Below are 18028 nucleotides of genomic sequence, written 5' to 3'. Positions count from 1 at the left end.
CCAAAATCAGTGTGCTCTCCTCAAAGGAAGGAGAGGGGGCCCCATTGTTATTTAGTTCTTATAAAGAAAACACTCAGGGACTTCTGATGCTTCATCTGAGTTTATTTAATTTGGCTGATCAAAGCTCAGGGAATAACAGAAACAATATAGAATCAGGTACAGTGCATTGTCACACACTGAACTGCTACTCAACAAGGAGAAGAAAAACCAGCTGTTAGTAGTGATGCTTAAAAGACCATCATGAATCTCTGAAGAACAGATGCATTCTATTGTTGATCATCCATAGAAGGGGAAGAAAAGGCACTATGCAGAGAAATTCTAAGTGGATTTGTAATTAACCCACCCAACCACGGACCTCGCAGGCTTTCGAGGGGTCGGCCTTCTCCACCACACTGTAGCTGCAGGTGTCCTTGTTGAAAATGCTTTCACATTTTTCCTCGTCATAACCCCTAGGCGAATGGTAGCTGTCATTGGAAGAGAAAAGAGCAAATATCAGGCTGTGAGAATGAGATACAAACTATTTCCAGTGATGACAGCATCCGCACTTCTGGCAGGAAGAGATTGTGTTGGGAGGCGTTAGAGCTGGCAGAGCTGTTTTCTAGCTAATAGTTTGATTAGCTGAGCCCCTTTTTGCTGCTCATGTTTCATTCTTTGTCATTCGACAAGGGTCTGCAAACTAATTTCACCCGATGGCTTATTCTCATTCTTACATCTTCTCCTTTCTAGCCAGTTGAGTCAGGCCTGGCCTGAGACATCACTGCTAGAAAAACGGAAATTGAACTCCAGAAATCTGAGCTCCTCTCCTAAACCTGGAGGCCGTATTTTTTAACATGAGCTAAATTTGCAAAAGAAATTTTCCTATTCCTAGTAATGTCTTAGGTAGAAGCTTCATATGCTGCTTTCTTTCTCATGGGGGGAACTGTTTGGAGTATGTAAACAACAAGGTGTAGGACATCTTAGGGTATTTATCCTCCTCATGCTTCTGTGAGGCAGAGCAGTGCCATTATCCCCATTTTACAGATAGGAGACTGAGGCAGAGAAAACAAAGTGACTTGCCTGAGGTCACACATGAAATGTGTGGCAGAGCAGTGAATTTAACGCAGTTCTCCATGTCCCAGCTAAAACCCTAACCACTGGACTATTCTTCCTCTCTGATCATCAGAAATCCTGTGGCATATTTCATAAAGCTACGGGTGTTAGTCGCAGTGACCAGATCAAATTTCAGTGAACTTCATTCCCCATACAATTACAGATGGATAAAGTATTCCCCATCACTTCCTGTCCAGTTCTGTGTGGTGTTAGACACCTGTGACCATATCCTACACCAGGATATATGCACACTTTCTAGAACTATTGAAGATCCTCTAACTAACATGGAAAGGGACTGTATTAACATTTGTTGTACAGTGCCAAGTTCAGTATCAGCATTAACCAAGGGATTTGTGAGTGTCACAAGCAGCTCTAAGGAAAGCCATACAGCCAGGCAACTCGATATGTTTCCAGCAAGGCTGCCTCTAATACCAGTGGCTAGGATGTAAGCTAAGGAGCATGCAGCCATTGACCCAATGGGTGGAAAAGATCTCTTGGTGGAGCTGTGACTTTGATAGTGTGTTTATTCAAAGTGTGGGTGGTGAGAGCATCATGTGGCTTTCACGCAGGAAAGACGCTACAGGTTCTGTTGATCTTACGTGGAGCAACAGCGTATTCCATTCTGGTTGCAGTGACATCTGTTGCAATTTGCAGTCCAAGAGGTACCAAATCCATGCAGCTCTCCATCTTGTCTACAACCTACAATAGAACAAAAACCCAAACCCTTCCCTTAAACACTGACAGATGACTAACAACTTAAATATCTCTATGCATCTTGTAAATGATTGATGGGCATGTGTTGGTAGGGTTCAGCTGAAATGTAGTTCCCTCCACTTTTGTGTTCACCTGAGTTACCTTTCAGCCTCGTTTACTACTTTGAGAGCACGAGCTGATTTTCTCTTTGTTTTCTGCACTCGTGGGACAAATCTTTTGTGACAATGAGCAGTAAATAACCGGGGCCATATCCTGCCAGAATAACTCACTTAAAACTGCCATCAACTCCAGTATGAGTCTGCTTAAACAAAATGATGGCCTCCAAACCCACTAGAAAACCTACACGTGTGGAATCGCTGTACTGGGGCTTCTCTGTCAGTCACTTACATAGAGAAAGTCTTGTGTCCCTTATTTAGAGTTTGGATTCATGTTATTCTTTGGAATAGAACAGAAAGGGAAGGGGATCCAACTAGAATGGACACTGTCACTACACAGCATCAGAACACACAAAAGCTACTTGCTTGAGTCAAATCCATTGGATGTCTGCCTTCTGTGATGCTTTCTGTGCACGCCTCTTGCCCACTGCCTCCACTCTAAATATATAATTTGGGGGGGTCTTCTACATTACCCTCTTGATCCCTCTTTCATACCTCTCATACTTTTCCTGGCTATTCTCAATGGCGATCAGCTAACATAGACCAAGTCAAAGAGAGTGTTTGTGGTTCTTACCTTTGGTAGATTCCAATGGGTCATTTCGTATATAAAAACAGAACGCATCGCATAGTGTCACCAAGATGCCAAAGGCAAGAAGTATACCCAGAAAGTACTTCTGTAAGTGGGAGACATGGCAAAAATGAGGTGTCTTTTCAATGGTTACGAGCTAAAAACAATTCATTTGTACAGAGTCAGACAGAAGAAATCTTGGTATGCATAAAAACAAATATCAGGAAGAAATAATTCCAAAGAAAAACACAAATTTTCTTTAGGGTATGTCTTCACTACCGGCCGGATTGGCGGGCAGCGATCAATCCCCAAGCGCTCTCCCGTCGACTCCTGTACTGCACTCGGAGAGGAGGTGCAGGCAGAGTCGATGGGGGAGCGACAGCAGTTGACTCACCGTAGTAAAGACACCGTGGTAAGTAGATCTAAGTACATCGACTTCAGCTACATTATTCACGTAGCTGAAGTTGCGTAACTTAGATCAATTCCTCCCCTCCCCCCAGTGTAGACCAGGCCTCGGTCTACTTGACTTATTTCTGAGTAGGAAAACCAAAACAAGAAAAGAAACAAACAGTATAGACCTGAGTGAGAAAGTGCATAGAGTGTTACTATGAATAGACTGCAGCTGTGATCTCTACTTCCCAGCAGATAGGCAGCAAGACTCATGATGATGAAAGGCACAATATGAAGAAAACTGATTCATAATATCTCCGCTTCATTTACAAATCTACATACACCAGAGAAACTGCCACCTATTCTGCAAATCCTACACTCATCAAGAGACTGTCAAATTCTGCCTTTCGTTACACCTGCAATTATCATGGAGTTGCATGGGCATAAACCAGAGCAGAGATTGGCTTCTGTTCTCTTCCTGTCTTTTGAGGGATGCCTAAGTGGTCGGCTAACCGAGTGCTGGAGAGGACACCTCCTGGTATCTCAGAATAAAGGGACTATATAAATCTTATAAAGTTTGTATTTTCCATCTAGAACTTCAGATTGCATGGTTCTAAACAGCTCTAGAATCAGAAAAGTCTTTTACAAAGGGGCTGACTTTTCCCAGGATTAAAATATCAATAGGCAAAAGAGCCACAGAATTACATGTGCAGCTCCTAGCTAACAGTTAAACAAAATCCATGGTTTTCATAAAATTATGGACATGATCTTAATCTCCTTAGAGACTCCTGCAGGTATTCAGTCAAACAGAGGCAAATCAAATACCTCCCTAGTCAGGCATTTCTCTATAATAGCAAATTCAAAACAAATAGCTTTATCAGGCACTATCAGCTTTTAAAATCTGAAACTGGCTTACCATTGTAAAATTGGGTTGTTCCCAGTCTGTGGGAAGTTTTCTGCAGTGAAATTATACACTTCATGAAAACAAATATTGTGCAAGGCCTTGTACTGAGCAATTTGAATGTATTCTCATTCCAGAGAAGTCATGCTGAAAGTTTCTGCAGAAGTTACTGAAATTTGACCAGTTGGCAAGAGGAGGTTTTGTCTCAGCGAGGAACAAAATGAAGCGAAAGGCTGTATTGGAGCTCTCTGTTCAATGTTTCACATCCACACTCATAACAAAAGCCTTTTCTTGTGATATGTAAGCAGTGACAGGCCTTCAAGAAGAGCTCTCATATGAGAAACAAAGACAGACACGGTGTAATGCTAAGAAGAGTGGCAGCATTCCACTGCTCATACTGGTCTGCTGTCTCAAAGACCCTAGAGACGTTTCATGAGGCATTGGTGCTAGGCATTCCTCTTTCAAAGGGTTGCCGTAGAATTAAGAGATGGATTGTGGCCTACTGATTAGAGCATGAAACTGGGAGTGAGGCGTTCTGAGTTCTATTGCCAGCTCTTTAACTGATCCACGTCAGTGATTAGATGCTATAGTGACAAGTGCTATAGTAAAACCTAAGATAATTCGACCTAGTGGATGTTGAGGGCTGTTACTTCTTCCAAGCTCAGAATCAAAGTTAATGGCCAACTGGCAAGGCCCTTTCAAGGTGATAAAGATGATAAAGAAAGTGGGGACTGTGGGCTACATGGTCAAACAACACAGGAAGAAAAAAGGAACACCGAGTTTACTGAAGCCCTGGAAAGCCAAGGAAAACCTTATCTGAAGGGACGAGAGCTAGGACCTGAAGTTGATGACTGCCTAAAAGAAAGTTCAGTACCCCTCGGAAAGAACCTAAACCATAAGTGAAAGCAAGGGCACTCCAACTGGTGGCCATTTTCCCACATATTCTCAGCTGTCCCCATGAAAATGTTCCTGGCACAACATGGCATTAATACAAAACCAGGTAAGGTAATACAGAAGGGCTCCAACCAATCCCCAACAATCATGAGGGGGAGCGATAGCTCAGTGGTTTGAGTGTTGGCCAGCTAAACCCAGCATTGTGAGTTCAATCTGTGCGGGTTCCATTTAGGGTTTTTGGGTTTGGTCCTGCTTTGAGCAGGGTGTTAGACTAGATGACCTCCTGAGATCCCTACCAACCCTGATACTCTATGGTACATGTCTGTCATGAATTATCTAAGCCAGGGGTTCTCAAACTTCATTGCTTCTCAACCCCCTTCTGAGAAGAGAAATTACTATGCTGCTTCAGGAGGGGTGACTGAAGCCTAAGCCCCACCACCCTGCATAGAGGGACCAAAGCCTGAGCCCCACTGCCTAGGTCACGGGGGCCAAAGCAGAAGCCCAAGGGCTTCAGCCCCAGGCAAGGCCCTGTAACCTGAGCCCCACCAGGGCTAAAACTCTCAGGCTTTGGCCCCAGACCCCAGCAAGTCTCATTCAAGCCCTGGTAACCCCATTAAAATGAGGTTGGGACCCACTTTGGGGTCCCAATCCACAGTTTGAGAACTGCAGACCTAAGCTAAACTTGAACAAACAAGCTCAATGTGAAAGGCTCTGCAATAATTAGTTAAGAGGACAGAAGAGTGTGAGGAAATACAGAAGAATCTAGATAAGCTTAGTGATTGGACAACTAGGGAAATTCAATGTATGTAAATACAAGAATTTGAACTAATCATACATACTAAATTAACTACTTGGGGATGAGATCTAGGCATTGTTCTAGACCAGAGCTCTGTGAATAACTGATTTTTTTGGCTTATTGGCAATTCAAAAAAATAAATTAAAAAAAATTGTTTCGAGTCAAACTAAAAATGGTTTTGTTAAAATTTCAGCTCATCTGATAGTTGAAAAAAATGGTTTGGGGTTGAACAAAATATTCAAAATATTGTGAATTTTTTTGGAATTTTTATTTTTTTTAAACTGAAACAATCTGGAAAAGCAGACATGAAGTCACCAGATAATTTGATGTTGCCAAATCTGCTTGCTTGCTTTCTTTCTTTCTTTCTTAAAAAAAACCAAAAGTTTTGGGTGAAAAATTTTGCCCAGCTCTATTCTAGATCTTTCATTAAAAACATCCACTCAAAGCTTGATGACTTTAAATAAAGCAAAACTAGATATTAGGTTTCATAAAGTAATAGCTAGAAAATAATTCTGACAATATTAATGCTGTTATATAAATTAATATACCTCCTCATCTTTAATACTGTGCGGTTCTGGTCACGCTGCCTCCAAAATAGTATAGCAAAGATAGAAAAAGCTCAGGGAAAGGAGGATTGATAAAAACATGGAAAGGCTTCCATATGCTGGGAGAGAAAAAATAAGGACTATTTAGTTTAGAGGAGAGGAAATGGGATGTGATAGTTATGTAAAATGAGAAATGATGTAGGGAAATGAAATCAAGTGATCCTCTTTGCCCTTTCATAATACAAGAGCTAGGGATCACACGATTAAATAGAAAAGCAAAAAATTTAAAACTGATTAAAGAGAATATGTTTACACCATGAATAATTACAGTAGACCTCACTGCCACAAGACCTTGAGGCAAAACATTTAGTCAGATTCTATAAAGGATTAGACGCTGACATGAATAATAAAAATGTTTGCAGTTACACTAACAAAGTTAGACATGTATAGGGGATATAAGCCATCACAATGTAGGGCATAAGTCAGCCACTAATTAATGAGCTTGAGAAGATGCTTCCCCTATGGGCAGGTTATTCCATAATTGTCCATATCTGTTGTTCTTGTACCTTCCTCTGAAGCAGCTAGTACTGGTCACTGTCAGAGACAGGATGTTGAAGTAGATGGTCCATTGATTTGATCCAGTCTGGCTATTCCTGTGTACCAGAGTAAAATATGCTCCATTTTGAAATGGACTAAACTCCCAGGAGGCAACTTGAAATCAGCCCTTTTAGGTCAGTTAGAACAGTGCGATTCTGAATGGCTTTAGAGTCAGAGGTGCTTTTACAATGACCATTTCTCCCAAACCAAAAGAAGAGGTTCAACCCTGTGAGTAACATAGACAAGCACAACCTAGCAAATGTTCATTGGTATTCTCATAGAATTACCCTCAACCTTTCATTCCCTTTATGGACCCCTCCATCTATTCTTTAAAATGGATGTAAATCAGATACGTGCATAGTTGGGCAGCTGTCACTAGCCCAAAGAGTAACTAAAATAAAGTAAATAGGAATATAGACTGCTTCCTTTTAAAGCGTGAGATGCACACTCTGACTTACCATTGTGAAAACTTTCCCTGCTGGAGATCACACAGCCTGTGGGCACTTGTGTTTTTGGCAGATTTATAAACCAAATAAGAACACGTTTTTTGCAATGCCTAATGCTGAGAAATTTGAATGTACGTAAATAACTCAAATATTTGCTCAGAAATCACATCAGTGGGTATGACTGAAGTCTAGGTCAGTTGGAAGGGGAAACGTTGACTCTGGTAGATAAGGGAGCCAATCCAAAGTCCACTGAAATCAATGGAAAGATTCCCAATGACTTCAGCAGTTTTTGGATCAGCCCCTAGGGCAGGGGTGGGCAAACTCTTTGGCCCTTGGGCCACATATGGGTGGGGAAACTGCATGCAGGACTATGAATGTAGGTCTGGGGCAGGAGATTGAGGTGTTGGAGGGAGTGCGGGGTCTGGGAGGGGATGCAGTGTGCAGAAAGGGCCTCAGGCCAAGGGGTTGAGGTGCAGGAGCCATGCAGGGTATATGAGGGGGCTCAGGGCAGGGGTTTAGGGTGCAGGAGGGGGTGCAGAGTGCAGGAGGGGGCTCAGGGCAGGGGGTTGGGGTCCAGAAGAGGTGTGGGGTGTGGCAGGGGTCTCAGGGCAGGGGGTTAGGATGCAGGAGGGGTGCAGCAGGGGTCTCAGGGCAGGGGGTTGGGGTGCAGGAGGGTTGTGGGGTGTGGCAGGGGGCTCAGGGCAGGCGTTTGGGGTGTGGCGTGCAGGAGGAGTGCAGGCTCCGGCCCGGCACTGCTTACCTTGAGCGGCTCCGGAGTGTCAGCAGCTCGCAGCGAGGCTAATGCAGGCTCCCTGCCTGCCCTGGCCCCGCGCCACTCCTAGAAGTGGCCGGCACCACATCCCTGCAGACCCTGCGGGAGGAGTGAAGAGGGCTCCACATGCTGCCCTCACCTGCAGACACTGCCCTCTGCAGCTCCCATTGGCCACGGTTCCCTTAGCCTTAGCCCCAGGGGTGGCAATCCCGCGGGCTGGATCCAAAGCCCTAACGGGCTGGATCCGGCCTGTGGACCGTAGTTTGCCCACCCCTGCCCTAGGGCCCTGACCCAGTAAAGCCCTGAAGTACAAACTTAGCTTTAAGCATATGAGTAGTTCCGTTGTCTCAATTAAAACTACACCATGTGCTTAAGGTGAATCACATACTTGAGGGCTTTGCTGGATTAAGGCATAAATAAATTTAAAACATGAACTGGCAGCCATCGTGGCCCAGTATCTTCCCATGATAAGTATATATCACATGCTTTTTGGGGTGGTGGGGAAGCAGCATGGTCCAGGGGCAAGGGTGCAGAACTGGGATTCAGAAGACCTGGGATCTGTCCCTGACTCTGCGTGGACCTTGCTTGGGCAAGTCACTTCATCTCTTTGTATCTCTGTCAAGCAGGTGGGACTCCCCAGCCATAGCACAACATCCACACAGGAGAAGGAAAGCTCCAGTTGCAAACCAAGAATGTCAGCCCTGGCCAGCCGGTTTGTAAAAGTTGTGTCAGTCACACCCGCTCTCTGGGTCTACACTAACAAAGCCAAGGCAATCAAGCCTTTTTGGATAGTCTTCTAGGCACGATTGCTTAAAAAAGGGGGAGCAGACATTATGCTCAGAAGAATGGCAATGCTCTACAGTCCCACAGCAATGTGTCACGGGTCCTAGAGATTTCAGAGGAGGCATCATTCCCAGGAGTTTCTTGTTCCAAAGTTTGCTAATGAATTAAGGGAGAGTACATGGGACCTTTCCTGGCTCTGACATTGACTTTCCGTGTGACCTTGGGCAAATCCCTCACTTAACATAAGAACATAAGAAAGGCCGTACCGGGTCAGACCAAAGGTCCATCTAGCCCAGTATCTGTCTACCGACAGTGGCCAATGCCAGGTGCCCCTGAGGGAGTGAACCTAACAGGCAATGATCAAGTGATCTCTCTCCTGCCATCCATCTCCATCCTCTGACGAACAGAGGCTAGGGACACCATTCTTACCCATCCTGGCTAATAGCCATTTATCCAGTCCCCTTTTAAACATTGTTATAGTCCTAGCCTTCACAACCTCCTCAGGTAAGGAGTTCCACAAGTTGACTGTGCGCTGCGTGAAGAAGAACTTCCTTTTATTTGTTTTAAACCTGCTGCCTATTAATTTCATTTGGTGACCCCTAGTTCTTGTATTATGGGAATAAGTAAATAACTTTTCCTTATCCACTTTCTCAACATCACTCATGATTTTATATACCTCTATCATGTCCCCCCTTAGTCTTCTCTTTTCCAAACTGAAGAGTCCTAGCCTCTTTAATCTTTCCTCATATGGGACCCTCTCTAAACCCCTAATCATTTTAGTTGCTCTTTTCTGAACCTTTTCTAGTGCTAGAATATCTTTTTTGAGGTGAGGAGACCACATCTGTACACAGTATTCGAGATGTGGGCGTACCATGGATTTATATAAGGGCAATAATATATTCTCAGTCTTATTCTCTATCCCCTTTTTAATGATTCCTAACATCCTGTTTGCTTTTTTGACTGCCTCTGCACACTGCGTGGACATCTTTAGAGAACTATCCACGATAACTCCAAGATCTTTTTCCTGACTCGTTGTAGCTAAATTAGCCCCCATCATGTTGTATGTATAGTTGGGGTTATTTTTTCCAATGTGCATTACTTTACATTTATCCACATTAAATTTCATTTGCCATTTTGTTGCCCAATCACTTAGTTTTGTGAGATCTTTTTGAAGTTCAATTACTTACATACCTTTCAGGGGTGTTGTGAGGTTTAATTAATGATTGAGCTGCGGTAGAAGTGCAATGTATTATTTCCCATACGTGCAGTGTTAGCTTCTGTGACAAAGTATTAATCTGATATTCACCTTTACAGATTCTTTTAAGAAGTATAACTCTTATTTTACTCTAGATTCAAGAGATTCCAGGCCAGGTTTTGTTCTATAAGCCTATGGTTTTACACTGATGTGGGTACTTGTGCTCTAGAGCAGACAGAGCCAACACAGTTTTATAGTTCAGGAGGCAATGGTGATTCAACAAAGTGGGCATCAGCTGGGTAAGAGTCTTGGTGGTGATGATCATTTTAAAATCTTCCACTAGAAAGCAGGGCAAGCGGAATATGTACTATAGGATTTAGATTCCTTGAGGGTCCTTAATAGCCCGGAATGTGTGTGATACATACATAAAAGGAAATAGACTGGTCTATCAGTTGCCACTGAAAGCTATTTTTCCTGCAATCATCTGGGCATATAAGGAACAGTGATGTGTTTAATGAGTCCTAATACAGGGGGGCATTTTTAATTGATATTGTCTAATCAAAATCTGCCTGTCCATGACACCTAGGTCAAATAAAAAAACCCAACTTACGTAATTTTGAATTCCTCTCTGATGAGCATGATATTAGACCAACAGGTGATAATCCATGTTATCGCTTCTTTTTGCATGATGCAACGGACAGACGTAAAAGAAAACACAGTCTTAAATCAAACAGAAAGAGGCCTTTGTGCTGACCTTCTGAAAGTTCTGTCCACAAATAGGGCAATGGCGGACAGTGGAAATGTTTCAAAGGCTCTGCTTTTCCCCTCAGTGGGCATGAAGTTGGACTGCTGTGTTAGCAAATGTTTACACTTTGTGCCTTCAGAGTGAACCAGATTGCACCAAGCATCAGGTATTTTAAAAAGCATATCCAGGGGAGGACAGTGCTGATTTCTTCTCCACTGGAAAACATCCAGCAAGGCCCTCAAATCTGCAGCTACATGGCAAAGGGATGATGCTGTTGTTCAGGAACAAAGTATGTGATGGTGCCCCCCTCAAAGCTGTATGAAATATGCTTCTGAATGTATATATGACATAACTAGAATATGTTTTATGCTACATATACCATGTAACATATCTATGTAAAGGTTATGATCTACTGAATACATTCCTCCTATTTGTATGCATGTATAATTTTTGTACTGGAAATTAGGAATATAGGCTGTATACTTGCTTGATTTCTATTGAGAAAGGAATGTGCAAATTAAATGCCCAGTCAAGAACCACTTAAGCCAACAATGAACTTGAAGATGCCAGTCCACATCAGGGCTTTCCCAGGAATGTGGCTTGGCTGGTAAGAAACTCAGTCATGCATGGACATGTGACTGGCCCATGTGACTCCAAAACTCCATCTTGGAGCTGTACTTTGCATAGGAGAGAGGAGGGGGTCTCCACCCACAAGAGAAAGTCTACTTAAACCCCTGGGAGACCCCTCCATTTTGTCTTCAGCTGGCTAAAGAGATAGCCTCTCCACCCCAGGGCTGCCCAGGGGGGTGGGGGTGGGGTGTCAAGTGGAGCAATTTGTCCCAGGCCCCGGGCCCCACAGGGGCCCCCACAAGAATATAGTATTCTATAGTATTGCAACTTTTTTTTATGGAAGGGGCCCCCGAAATTGCTTTGCCCCAGGCCCCCTGAATCCTCTGGGCAGCCCTGCTCCACTCCCAAGGATACCTGAAAGAAACTGGAACAAAGGATGGTAACTACAGTGGGTGTGAGTGATTGCTGGATCCAGGCTAGCAGGAGACTAGTCTGTAAAAGGAAGCTTACTAGAACTGGTGAGGTTTTATTTGTATTCAGTTTCTAAACATAGACTTGCATGTTCTATTCTATTTTACTTGGTAATTCACTTTGTTCTGTCTGTTACTACTTGAAACCACTTCAGTCCTACTTTCTGTATGAAATAAAATCACTTTTTACTTATTAATTATCCCAGAGTATGTGTTAATACCTTCGTGGGAAGGGGGTTAAACAGCTGTGCATATCTCTCTATCAGTGTTATAGAGGGTGAACAATTTTTGAGTTTACCCTGTATAAGCTTTATACAGGGTAAAACGGATTTATTTGGGTTTAGACCCCATTGGGAGTTGGGCATCTGAGTGTTAAAGACAAGAACACTTCTGTAAGCTGCTTTCAGTTAAGCCTACAGCTTTGGGGCACCTAATTCAGACCCTGGGTCTTTGTTGGAGCAGACGGGCGTGTCTGGCTCAGCAAGACAGTGTGCTGGAGTCCTGAGCTGGCAGGGCAGGAAAGCAAGGGCAGAAGTAGTCTTGGCACACCAGTTGGCAGTTCCCAAGGGGATTTCTGTGATGCAACCCATCACAAAGCACATAACAAATATGGGCCCTAATCTTATACTGAAGTCAGTGAGGCTCTCTGCAGGTGCAGGGGTTTACTGACATAGAGGTTATTGGCTTGAGGCCATACTGAATGATCAGGAAGATTAACTGAATTTACCAGAGACAGCCTGCTCCATTACTTAATGTTGGAGAGCATGGAGAGCACTGAAAGCCCATGAGAATGATCTTAAATCAAACACATCTGTGTGGCTTTACATTCTTATTTGCACAATGCATTATTGTGAAACAATTTTCCACCCCACTATGCAAACTAGCTTGGACTGATAGTTTTCTCTCAGTAGTTTGTTGATTCTCTGCTCTATTAACAGTCTATACAAAATCTTTGTTCTATTAAGGTTCAAGTTTAGAGCCAATGTGACATTGGTACATTAGGTGTCACTTTGCCCTTAGAAGTTCCTATGGCCCCAGTCCAAAAAACGACTTCAAGAGTGTGAGTAATCCCAGTGAAATCAACACTGGGGCACCTGGAAGTTTCTCTGAGGTATTTGTTTAAAAACATTCAGAGTCTCAGAAATGCCTGGCACTTAGATGACGGATGAAAGACAAATCTCTAAGGGCCTTTGGTTTTCTCACAAGACCTTTGGTGGCACTGCTGTAGACAACCTCCTAGATAGAATTCCAGCTACTACAAATTGACCTTATTAGTCTTAAGTGCCTCAGTTAATAACTGAAAGAATAGAAGATGTGACTCTCATTTCCTTTCCTGTCAGTTCACCCATAAACAAAGACACATGTGCTACATTAGCATCTAGGAGGAGTGGTGGTGTGTTTGTTTTGTTTTCAATGGCCACTTGGAATGAATTATTTCTGAAAGCACAAGAAATAGAAACAAAGAAAAAAAGTCACCATATGCTAAACTGGTATCAAAAATTCTGGAGTCCCTGCTAGAGTCCAGGTGGTGAAGATTGTTATTATTGCTATTATGTATTATTTTACTGCATCAACTCCTCACTCAGGTCTAATCCCTATTAAAATCAATGGGAGGTTTCCCTGATTAAAGGACTGTGTAAAAGCTGAGCAAGGACATGAGGATTTGGGCTATTTATGGCACTGAACGTCTTCATATCTAGGCACCATGTTCCATTGATGCACAATGTTGTGCAGCATACCCACCACAACTAGCTCATGGATCTTCTCCTGTTGCACTGGAATCTTGTCTCTCGTATGGCATAGGGCCCTTGAAATGCATGTTTGAAATCCTGAGTGTTTTCTTGATCATTCTCCCTAGTTATTCATATGCTTGTTCCAGCAACTGCAGGATTGGGTTCATCAAATGGAGGTGCAGCACACAGGCTGAGCAGCAAGGAATGTAAAGGAAAGAGTCAACATCTCTGGAAACAGATGTAGGGTTGTCAGATGTCCTGTTTTTGACCGGAACAAACGGTTGAAAAGTTACCCTGGTGGCTCTGGTCCGCACCAGACATACCGATAGGGCAGTGCGCAGAGCCGCCTGGCCGCGCCTCCACATAGGAACCAGAGGGGTGACATGCCACTGCTTCTGGGAGCCGCCTGAGGTAAGCGCTGCCCAGAGCCTGCATCCCTGCCCCCCCCCACACACACACACATCCCAACCCCCTGCCCGAGCCCTGATCCCCCTCCCACCCTCCGAACGCATCAGTCCCAGCCCGGAGCCTCTTCCTGCAGCCCAAATCCTTCATCCCTGGCCCCACCCTAGAGCCTGCAACTCCAGATGGAGCCCTCACTCCCTCCTGCATCTCAACCCACTGCCTCAATCTGAATCCTCCTCCCACACCCTGAACTCCTCATAGCTGGCCCCACCTGGAGCCTGCACCCCCAGCCGGAGCCCTCATCCCCTTCAACACTCTAACGCCCTGAGCCAGCTCAGTGAAAATGAGCAAGTGAATTTGGGGAGAGTGAGCAGCAGAGGGAGGGGGAAATGGAGTGAACGGGGGGGTGGGACTTTGGAGAAGGGGCAGGGCCTTAGGGAAGGGGTGGGGTGGCAGAGCTGGGTCAGAGCAGAGGGCATTCAGTTTTCTGCAAGTAGAAACTTGGCAATCCTAAACAGATATACACCTTCCAAGGGAGAGTGTGGGCACTGCTGCTGTGGAATTGCACCTCTCTGCCATTCAGCCGAGTGTGTTTTCTCTCTCTGAGTGCTTAGTGCTGGGGAAGGGTTGTTCTGGGTTGGGAGGGCCGTGCTGTGGTAATTGGGCCTACAAATGTACTCTTCTTGTAAGCTCAACTGTAAAATGTGAGTGAAAGTTCAGAAGTTGTCAAACTGACGGGTTATATAAAATCGCTTCAGAAAAGCTGTATGAAGGAGTCAGAAAGACTGAATTATTTTAAACAGAAAAGATAATTCAAGGACTGTGTTAAGATCATGCCTAACAAACAAGAACAGCGTGAGATCAGAAGTCAAAATTAGTGTGTCAGAAATTAGACCTAACCAATGGACAAAATAATGAGAGGATGGGCTATTCTACCCATCACTCCCTTTGGGGTCCTACAAGAAAGGCTCTGGGGAGCAGGCTGGCTACCATAAGCCTGGCTGACTGAAACACAAAAGGGGAGGAAGTGAGCATCGCTTTATGGTTGCCACCCCCACTGCCTCTTGGGACCATGGTCCGTCCTCATCCTGATTGTGAGAGATGTCCTGACCAGACTGGGAGAGAGAGACAGACCCAGGTGACACCATCACCTCCACTAAATCCTGAACACTGGCAGGGATGTGACACATTAGCTATACACCCATGCTTCCCCCAGTGGGTCCTTTTTCCTTCTGTCTAGTAAAAGTCTGGCTTAGCTGGCTAAGACTGTAAAAATTACAACACTGCTGTGAGCCTGTGACCAGAAAGAGGCAACTAAAAGCTATGCCCTAAACAGCCGGGTGCTGGTGCAAGTTTGCCAGGTCTCGGAGGGGTGATAAGACTGTGTGCTGTGTCCCATGTTTCTCCAGCAGTGAGAGTCAACACCAGAGTCAGAAACTGCATTTTCTGTCTTTGCTGTTCTTTCCTCTCCCCTTTTCTGTGGGTTCATCTTAAAGGAAGCAGGATCAGATTTTAACAACAGCAGCTCCAGTCCATCTCAACTAACTTCTCAATTCCCATGAAGGACAGTTTTTACCACCTAAAAGACTGTCAAACAAGGTAATTTTCTGTATAAACTCTTTCTCCAGCTAAATGGAAAGGGAACAAGGGATGTTGTTAAAATGAAAGCCTTTGTGTAACTCTTAATATTCCAAATTCTTTAACTGTTTATCCTTCTTTTCTGTATCTGTAAGAAAAAGTTAAAAAGGTTTTTCAAGGTGCATTTGCCATGTATGCCAAACCCAGAAACTTGTTTAACACTATTTAATGTTGGATGGTTTGGGCTCATGTTAAGACCTTGACGCTTTGGGCCCCTTTGTTCCATCTAAATTAATACAACAGCCAGGACACCTAAGCCAGATTTTCAAAAGAGATCTGTATGCTGTTACCAGATTTGCCCATTACTTTGGGGTATGCTCATTTACTAGTGTTACTCTTGAGGGGGGGAGGGTTCTGTAATTCTATCAATGTACTGCTTGTGTCACATGTGTTTTCATATGGAGCTCTACTTTTCCCTTCTGCAAGTCCCCTCCCAATAGAGCTATCCTGCAGGACCTATGTTCCCTAAGGCTGGGCACGCGTGCACACACACACACACGTACGTACACGTCTGAGCTGACCAGGTCAATCAGCACTTTCAAGGTGCCCCCCCTTATGTGCCCCTGGGCTCAATAAGCTGGGCCAAACAGCACTTTCAAGCTGTCACCCTTATATGCCACAGGTTCAGCACGTCCCTATCCCCACTTTCACATTACAACTGTACTAGTAGTAACCCACTTGATGAGCAAACCTCACCATATTTTTGAGCACCACAGGGATCTTTAGCTTAGGTAGAAGAAGCAGAGTAAATGGGGAAGCTAGAAACACAAAAGAGTAAAGTTGAGAGAGAGAAGCAACCAGCTTAACCATAAAAGTTATTTATTGAATAATAATGATAACTACACAAGGAGGGCTAAACAAACATAACAGTTACATTATTAAAAGTTAATACCTGAGGTAGAAACGAAAACACAGAGAGAGAGAGAGATCTCACCCACTCCTTGAGGCTTGAACTGGTCGGGGTTCCCGGATGATGGGGGTAGGTCAGGGTCCTGAGTGCTGGAGACAGGCAGAGCCCCCAGCACAATCAGTCTGGAGACAGAGTCTCAGCGGAACTGATGCAGAGTTTGGGTCCAAGCATCAGAACACTTACTTGAACATAAGTAGGGGTTTTTGTAGAGAAACAACAATGGTTCAAGGGAGAATGCTAGACTTGTTTATGGGTAAACTGCTGACTCAAGGGTTTTCTTTAGGCTAGATGATAGGAGTGGATCGCTCTTGGCTATGGGTGGTGTTTTCTTCCAGGGAGCTCACAATGCATTTAGGCTGCTTCAGTATTTTGGATATCAGTCCAGGATTCATTACTAGAATTGGTCTGATAACTGCTGAGCTGGGTGTGTGCAGGCATAGGTTCATTAACATCCGGAGCAGGGATCCCCCATGATGCAGTGCTTCCCTGCTTTTCTGGTCCCAGAGTTCGTGCGGTTCTCGTTTCTCCATTCTATATGCTAATGGAGATGTCTTAATCTTGTCACCCTTGTCAGGAGGGGTCTAGATGTGTCTCTGTAGCAACAGCAACAACAGCAGCAGGCTGTTCAGCACGAGCAGCAGCAGCAACGGGATGACGCCCACCTCCGGCTCACCCAGGAGCTCCACGCGGCCCAGCTGGAGCAGCAACAGCAACTGTTACAGCAGCTGGGGACTCAGCTTCAGCAGCTCCTGGTTACCCGCCCTCGGCCCGCAGAAGGACCAGGGGGTGAGGGGGCTGGAGCCCTCCGGATGGCGGCTCCCCTCCGCTTGACCAAGATGGGCCCGAATGATGACCCTGAAGCTTTCCTGGTTACTTTCAAGCGCGTAGCCCTAGTCGCTGGATGGGCCCGAGAACATTGGGCTATGCTGTTAGCCCCGTACTTGACCGGGGCGGCCCAGACGGCTTATCGAGACCTCGCGACTGAGGACGCACGCGATTATGACCGGGTCAAAGCCGCTATACTAGACGCGCTGGACGTCAGCCCTGAGACGTTCAGGCAGAGACTTCGAAGCCAGACGTATCCGCAGGGCGCCCGGCCGCAGGCGGTGGCCCAGATGCTAAAGGAGGCCGGCCGACGCTGGCTCCTCCCCGATCTCCGGACTGCCGAGCAGGTGACAGCGCAGGTCGTCTTAGACCAGTTTATTAGCATCCTGCCCTCACGCGGACGAGCTTGGGTGCTCCGCCATCGACCGGTGACGCTCGTGGCAGCAGTGACACTTATGGAGGATTTCCTCGCCGCCGAGACGGCGATGGGGCCGACGCTCCCGCGACCCAGCCCCAGGCCTGAGACTGCTCGCCTGGAGAAAAAGGGGAGCCCCGCGAAGGCGGTGCGAAATCCCGGCCGCGGACTTACTTCGCAGCCGGAACCTCAAGCCTGTTGGCGGGACGCCGCCACCCGAACCGGACCTGCCGGTCCCGGTCCCGGAACCCCGGGGGTCCGACGGAGTCCACCCCGAAGTCCAACCCGAGGGGCCACCCGAAGTAAACGGCCGGAGCTCGGTCCCTGCTTCGGTTGCGGGAAGCTAGGACACCTCCAGAGGGACTGTCCAGATATGGACTGCAGTTATGGGCAGGTCTGGGCAGGACACAACCGAGCTCGGCCCGTCCTAAGTCCCAAACTCACCGTCGCTGCCGTCGTCGGGGGCCAGGAT

The 18028-nt window shown here is 45.5% G+C and overlaps 1 protein-coding gene across 2 annotated transcripts; it reads right to left on the bottom strand.

Moving 5' to 3' along the window:
• Positions 1–84: 84 nt before the first annotated feature.
• Positions 85–7168, bottom strand: LOC123374092 (beta-microseminoprotein-like). Of its 2 annotated transcripts, none has more exons than XM_045023586.1 (4): positions 7108–7168; positions 2533–2632; positions 1689–1788; positions 85–464 (listed from the first exon to the last, which is right to left on the bottom strand). In XM_045023586.1, the coding sequence occupies exons 1-4, from the start codon at positions 7108–7110 to the stop codon at positions 335–337; spliced, it is 333 nt and encodes a 110-aa protein (XP_044879521.1). In that variant the 5' UTR covers positions 7111–7168; the 3' UTR covers positions 85–334. The 2 variants fall into 2 exon arrangements, with proteins under 2 accessions (XP_044879521.1, XP_044879523.1); XM_045023588.1 differs by lacking the exon at positions 7108–7168 and adding an exon at positions 3833–3851.
• Positions 7169–18028: the final 10860 nt, after the last annotated feature.

Source organism: Mauremys mutica, chromosome 7 (genome assembly GCF_020497125.1).
Source record: "Mauremys mutica isolate MM-2020 ecotype Southern chromosome 7, ASM2049712v1, whole genome shotgun sequence".
NCBI lineage: Eukaryota > Metazoa > Chordata > Testudines > Geoemydidae > Mauremys > Mauremys mutica.
Note: the sequence above shows the minus strand (reverse complement) of the source record. Positions and strands in the feature narration are given on the sequence as shown.

Coding starts and splice junctions, on each gene's coding strand:
- LOC123374092 (XM_045023586.1), bottom strand. Junction 1,789..2,532: donor CCCATTGGAATCTACCAAAG/GTAAGAACCACA, acceptor GTTCTATTGTAG/GTTGTAGACAAGATGGAGAG. Junction 465..1,688: donor GGAATACGCTGTTGCTCCAC/GTAAGATCAACA, acceptor TTCCAATGACAG/CTACCATTCGCCTAGGGGTT.